We start from the raw sequence: 7758 nt of genomic DNA on the forward strand, positions 1-7758 counted from the left end.
TTTTGTCCATGGGACCCTTTCTTGGGTGGTAGTGGGTCGGGCCGAGTTTTTTCCTTTTTTCTTTTTTGGTTGAGGTGGTAGTGAAGGTTGCGTTTCCGCAACAAAATCTGGCGAAAGTGGTGGTTGTGAGCTTGGTGGTTGTGAAATTGGTGGTTGTTGTTGTTGTGACGATTGTTGTTGGAGTTGTTGGAATTGTTGGTATTGTTGTGAAATTTGTTGTTGGAAAGACGAAAAATGTTGATATTGTTGTTGAAAAAGTGGTGTTTGTTGGATAGGGGAACCGGTTTGAAGTAGATTGATAAAACCGCCTTGAGGTAACTCCATAGTCGGGAATTGACGAGGTGTTGTATCTAACGCAAAAGCGTTATCGGGTTTGCGATTTCTGTAGTTTGGAAGGGTATTTTGGTTGGGATCCATGGTTTTTGGTTGTGAAGATGTAGTGTGTAGTTTGTGTATAGAGAAAGAAAAGAATGGTGTAAAAAATAAGGAATAAAAGTGTTGTATTTATAGGTAAATAAATTGGTTTTTTTTTAAACAAACTAGCCGTTGAACGGCTATAGTAAACGGTAAAATTTTGGGCTTCGATTTCATTGGTTGTGCGATTCCGTTGTGTCGAACACGAGAGTAAACGACAACGAGCTACCACGAAACAACGAGGTAGTGTGCACTTCCGTTGTTCGTGGCCAGCTCAACCACGAACAACCTCGTGGTAAGTATACCACTCGGCCTTATTCCATAATCCAATGAAATTAAGAATTACAGTTTAACCTATTTTTATGTAAAACAGTAAAAGACATCAATTAAATTAAAACATAAAATCTAATATAAAAAATATAATCACATTAATATATTTCAAACTATTCTATAATATTCTAACAAACAAGCAATAATTTCCACCGAAAAAAAAAAAAAACAATAGCCACCACATGCATTTGTGAAATCATTTTTTTAATCTACTTAGTAATATTTTTCCCTCTCAAAACCCCTTCCATCAGTCGGCAGACACAACTCATCCTCTCTCTCTGTACCGCACTTTAAATTTTCCTACCCTCTCCCCATCTCCCTACACTTTACTCCCTCTCCTCCCCTCCAACTTTCCCACCGATCAGAATCATGCCGCGAAGCTTCGCGCTTTGCATTGCCGTCGGAGCTGCTCTCCTCGCCATCGCCGGCGCCGAAGATCCGTACAGGTTCTTCAACTGGAATGTTACGTACGGTGATATTTATCCTCTCGGAGTCCGTCAACAGGTTCATCAATCATCTCATTGTCGATTTACTTACGTTTTTCGTGTTCTGATTCATCGATCATTGCGCTATCAAACGGATATTGAGTTAGATTTGCCTGATTTCAAATTGTTTGTTGTTAGATCTAAACTAGAAATCATCAAATCAATGGCGGTTGATTTTCTAACTGTGTTTCTGTTGTGTTTGAGTGCAGGGGATTTTGATCAATGGACAGTTTCCTGGACCTGATATTCACTCTGTTACAAATGACAATCTCATCATCAATGTCTTCAACAGCTTAACTGAGCCTTTTCTTGTCTCATGGTAATCACTTACTTTTTTAATTTTATGGAGCATAAACAGTGTGCTTTTGACTGTAGCAATTCGAATTTGAATAAATATGCTAAAAAGCTCCATTGCATATTCTCTTACAAAATTAAGGATTTAGTATTCAAAAGTGTTGATTATAATTTGAATAAATATACTAAAAAACTCCATTGCACATTCTCTTACAAAATCCGAGTTCAGTAAAACATGCAAATATTCTGTTTTCAAAGTTAAATTATTCTCAAGAATTTCTAACTTTTTTGATTATTTTTATCAATAGACATGATCTGGTTGTAATCTAATCAATACCATAAAAAATACCACAATTTGTTTTTATTCATTTCCTATATTATATTTATTAAATATCTATTTCCATATACAACAACTTTGCATATTGTTTTCAAAGATTTGGTAGATTATGATTGCTATATTTATCACCATTAGTTTTACGTTAATTCAAATCTATTATTGAACCATATGATTTATCATAAGTGTACGTTTGTATCCTAACTTTTGACCCTTCTTCAATGGATTTGGTTAAAATCCAATCTACTCTATGATTGGCTTTTCAAAGACAAAGTTTGAAGGTTTATTTTTGGTCAATCTCTTGTTATTTTTGCTATATAATTCAAGTACACCAAAAAAGTTAAAATTTCAAATAATTCAAATAATGCCTGCCAATTAGATCCTTTTGACACACAGACTCATACGATCATATTGGGTCCACAAAAAGGAAACATTATAAATTGGCTCACATTTTAAGATGGTCATTTGTACTATTTTCTTTAATTTGTTTTTTTTCTTTTAAAACACAAATCATCAAAAATTCAAAATAGTACTTGAAACAGGTCAGATTCGGTGCTCCCGTGTTTGCAATTGCAATCGCACGTGAAACTAACAAATTCGTATTCCGTGACTTTTTCGTCATTCGGTAAAAAAAAAGAAGCTACAATTAAATTCTCATTAGAATATGCTTCCTGTTTTTTGTACTTAATTATTTTAGGTTTTTCTTTTTCTATTTGATTTTATTGAAAAACAAAATAACTGATTTTGTAGGAATGGAGTTCAACAAAGAAGGAATTCTTATGAAGATGGGGTATTTGGCACCACGTGTCCAATTCCACCGGGTAAAAACTTCACATATATCCTTCAAGTGAAGGATCAAATTGGAAGTTTTTACTATTTTCCTTCTTTAGCATTTCACAAAGCTGCCGGCGGTTTTGGTGGTATCCGGATTTTAAGCCGGCCTAGAATTCCGGTTCCTTTTGATGAACCAGCCGGAGATTATACAGTTCTTATTGGAGATTGGTACAAAGCTAACCACACTGTAAGTAAATACTAAATACTAATCCTTTTCATTTAATTAAAATCTTATCTTATTTGCGATTATGAAAAGTTGTCTGATTTGAAAAGTTGTTTCGCTTATAAAAAGTCAAAACCCTAGCCCCCATCGTATTTATTTTATTTATTAATTGGCAATGGTCCTGTTTTTTGCATTAACTAGGGTTTGGTTTGGTTCTTTGGTCAACTTCTGTAGACTGCGTAACTCGCTATTACTTGGGGAAGGGTAATTTCACGCGTTACTAAAAAAAATCTCCTTACAAATATTTTCTACTAATTTTCTTTTCACTTCGTTTGGGGTTTTAAAAAAAATCATTTTCGATGTTTGGGGTTCTATAAAATTACATAAATTATTTCTACTGACATAAAGCTACATAAAAGCTTATGATAAATTTAACAATATATGATTATATTACGTATTTTTGCAAAAAATGATTTTTTCGGAATATTTTAAAAGTTTGTGCCAAATTGTTAAAATATCATTATCAATTGGACCACATATCACTTTTGGTATATTTTGTAATCATCGAACATTTAAACGTTTAAAATAGCAAATTTATTAACATGTGACATAATTTAAGTGATCATAAAATTTATTGACCTGTAAATAAATATAAAATAAAATAATAACCAGTATGAAGTTATGAGATATGAACAGTAGGTCGATCGTCGGTAACCATGGTTACTATTTTGGGTTTAATGAGACTGGCCTACTACAGTCTTGTATACAGCTGGACTACCTTCACTTTTGATATATAGCAACCTTGTTGTAGCCTAAAAGACAAATTTTGGGTCCCACTACCTCAAATAGATAACAAATCAATTAGATCCCCACCAAAGTTTCTTCAAGACAGTTGGTTCACAGCAAGATCTGAAAATTATTGCACTAAATGCAATCCCATCAATATTATAACTAGTTAATACATCTATTTCCATTTCGAACAAACTTTTGTTTATTTATACTCAACGTGCTATTTATTACATATAAAAAGGTGATGTGTTTTAATGTTTTATGGATAGTGCTTTATCTCAATAAATGTTTTTTAGGTAGGAGTGAGAAAGTGGTGAGTTATAGTTGTCGCTTTTGCATTGTATTATAATTCACATGGGGTGTTTATTGTCGATAGCAATATATATGAAGTTGACACTATTGAGTTGCCACTATGTTGGTTCGAGTAAGTGGAACCTCACATGAGCCATGTGCAAATTTAGCTGATTGCCAAACTCCAGCCTAGACCCACACATTTTCATAGTTTTGTCATTTTTCTGCCTTGACCTTTGTAGGTTGGTTTGTCATTCCACCGATTAATTTTAGCATAAATAATTCTTGTTACTATTTTTTTTTTAATTATTATATATATATATATATATATATATATATATATATATATATATATATATTATGGAAATTGTTTCTTATGAATAGTGAACTTCCACAATTTTTGTCTATTTTAGTCCCTGGACTTTATGGAAATTGTTTCTTATGAATAGTGAACTTCCACAATTTTTGTCTATTTTAGTCCCTGGACTTTATGTTGTTTTTTTGGCAGAATTGGTTCCTGTACTTTGGCAACTTTGGTCCTCATTTTTTAGCATTTTGACACTTTTGGTTATTATATATATATATATATATATATATATATATATATATATATATTATGAAAATTGTTTCTTATGAATAGTGAACTTTCACAATTTTTGTCTATTTTAGTCCCTGGACTTTATGTTGTTTTTTTTGGCAGAATTGGTCCCTGTACTCTGGCAACTTTGGTCCTCATTTTTTAGCCATTTTGACACTTTTGGTTATTGTAATCGATATTTTTATATTTTTTAGGAACCTTTTAATATTTAAAGTTTGGCCACAAAACTTTAACAGTTTGACAACTTTAATCCCTTTTCTATTTAGGAACCTTTTAATATTTAAAGTTTGGCCACAAAACTTTAACGGTTTGACAACTTTAACGGTTTGACAACTTTGGTCCTCATTTTTTAGCCATTTTGACACTTTTGGTCCTTGTAATCGATATTTTTACATTTTTTAGGAACCTTTTAATATTTAAAGTTTGGCCACAAAACTTTAACGGTTTGACAACTTTGGTCCCTTTTCTATTTAGGAACCTTTTAATATTTAAAGTTTGGCCACAAAACTTTAACGGTTTGACAACTTTGGTCCTCATTTTTTAGCCATTTTGACACTTTTGGTCCTTATAATCGATATTTTTACATTTTTTAGGAACCTTTTTAATATTTAAAGTTTGGCCACAAAACTTTAACGGTTTGACAACTTTGATCCCTTTTCTATTTAGGAGCCTTTTAATATTTAAAGTTTGGCCACAAAACTTTAACGGTTCGACAACTTTGATCCCTTTTCTAAAAACTTGCTAATTCCTACCGTTTTAATTCTTTAGCCATTTTGACACTTCTGGTCCTTGCAGTCAAAACTTTTATATTTTTTCATAAAAACATGAACAAAACGGTCCGGGGCAAAACCCGGGCTTGTCATCCTTGCACATTTTTATACGTCTGTCATATTTATCGATTCGGAAACAACATTGAAAGCTTCTGGCCCCCGCGTAACGGGGGTAACCTTTCTAGTTATTATTATTATTATTATTTTATTATATTTCTGACCTACTCACAAAAGAATCATTTATTTTAGAGGTATTTACAATTTGGTCCAAACTTTTTCTGTTACTTTTTATAACTTTTTGTTTTTTCATGTTTAAATATAGTTGAAAAATAAAAATATTTATAAAAAAATTGTAAAACAGAACGCATCTGTTTAAGGCATATCTTTTTAAAATTTATAACTATTGTTTGTAATTTTCTAAATCGTTTTTCTGTTTTCCAAATTTGATGACAAACATCCTTTCTTTTTTGTGGTGTTTAATTTTGAAAAAAAAACATAAGTAGAAATTTAAATGAAAGTATTTATTAAAATACTTAAATAAATGCGCTAAAAATAACAAAACATAAGTAAAAATTGAAAAAGGAAAGGTTATAAAAAATTATAAGACAAACTAAGTTTGAGACAAATTTGTAAAATTTGTTTGGACAAATGTCGTAACAAAAACGCATGTTTAAACTTTGTAACTTATTGTATTTGCTATACTATGTCATAATTGGTTAAAATTTAGTATGATAAAATGCATTTACTTTTTATTTGACGATAAAGGAAGATACTTCATTGGTCAAATAGGATGTTAACCTCTTCATGTAAATATATTATATGAACAAATTTATTTTAATTGTTGCAGACCTTGAAAACAATTCTAGACGGAGGTCACAAGATACCATTCCCCGATGGCATTCTCATCAACGGACGTGGGCCAGGTGGCGCCTCTTTCGCTGTCGAACAAGGTAATTATCACTACTACTTACTTGTTACTTCAACATTAAACATTTAAATCTTAATCTTTAATGATTTTAATTTTTAAACTTTGTTGTCATCATGGTAACACAGGAAAAACATACAGATTACGAATCTCAAATGTGGGACTACAAAACTCCCTCAACTTCCGAATCCAAAACCACAAAATGAAATTAGTAGAAGTAGAAGGAACACACACAGTCCAACAAACCTACTCTTCCCTAGATGTCCACTGTGGTCAATCCTATTCCGTACTCATCACCGCAGATCAACCCGGTCAAGACTACTACATCGTCGTCTCCTCCCGCTTCACCACCCCAATTCTCACAACCACCGGCGTCCTCCACTACGCCAACTCCGCCGGACAACCCTCCGGCCCAATCCCCGGCGGGCCCACAATCCAAGTCGACTGGTCCTTAAACCAAGCCCGTTCCATTAGAACCAATCTCACCGCTAGCGGACCCCGCCCCAACCCACAAGGATCATACCACTACGGTATGATAAACACCAGCCGCACCATTGTTCTTCAAAGCTCAGCCGGACAGGTTGGTGGAAAACAAAGATATGGAATCAACAGTGTCTCGTTTAAACCATCTGATGACACTCCGCTTAAACTCGCGGATTATTTCAACATCGGGGGTGTTTTCCGTGTCGGAAGTATCTCTGATAGACCCACTGGCGGCGGACTTTATACCGACACGTCGGTTATGGGAGCTGATTACAGAGCTTTTGTTGAGATTGTATTTGAAAACCCTTCCGATATTGTTCTCAGTTATCACATCGATGGCTATCAGTTCTTCGTTGTCGGGTAAGTCATTGACTTTTTTTTTAGTTCTGAATTAGGTCAAATATGAAATATGCTAATTTTGTTTATGAAAAAACAGAATGGATGGAGGAGAATGGACACAAGCAAGCAGAGCGGGTTACAACTTGCGAGACGGAGTTGCACGGAGTACGATCCAGGTGTACCCAAAATCATGGTCGGCGCTTTATGTTGGACTTGACAACGTGGGAATGTGGAATGTGAGGACGGAATTTTGGGCAAGGCAATACCTTGGAGAACAGTTTTACTTACGTGTGTACACAAATTCAGGGTCGATTAGAGATGAATTTCCGATTCCAAAGAATGCGCGGGTGTGTGGGAAGGCCACAGGTCGCCATACACGGCCTCTTTGAGAAGGTATGAGGATTTGAGTTTAGAATGTGTTTTTTTTTCCACTTTCTAGAATTAAATTTATTTTGGGTTGTGTTTATTTAATTCTTTCTTGCGGTGCTATGTTAGCACTGCTTGAAAATTAGTTTATCGGCTTCTTATGTATTAGTATAACTGTTTATGACCTTAACTCAAGGTCGCAATTCTTTTTTGTTTTTTTTTATATGAGTGTGTTGAAAGAAAGAATTCTATATTACTGTAATAAGAGAAATGGTTGTAAGAAAATTGTGATTCATGTTTATAACCTTATCAATTTATTTTAGTCTGGAAAGTTTTTGTTCAA

General features: G+C 33.6%; 1 protein-coding gene across 1 annotated transcript; it reads left to right on the plus strand.

Moving 5' to 3' along the window:
* Window positions 1-973: 973 nt before the first annotated feature.
* Window positions 974-7758, plus strand: LOC145135890 (L-ascorbate oxidase homolog). Its single transcript, XM_079070087.1, has 6 exons — window positions 974-1248; window positions 1439-1548; window positions 2608-2878; window positions 6150-6252; window positions 6356-7070; window positions 7147-7758. Exons 1-6 carry the CDS (start codon window positions 1114-1116, stop codon window positions 7436-7438), a joined length of 1626 nt encoding a protein of 541 aa, XP_078926213.1. The 5' UTR covers window positions 974-1113; the 3' UTR covers window positions 7439-7758.

This window comes from Lactuca virosa, chromosome 9, assembly GCF_052849685.1.
Source record: "Lactuca virosa cultivar CGN04683 chromosome 9, Lactuca_virosa_CGN04683_v6, whole genome shotgun sequence".
Taxonomy (NCBI): domain Eukaryota; kingdom Viridiplantae; phylum Streptophyta; class Magnoliopsida; order Asterales; family Asteraceae; genus Lactuca; species Lactuca virosa.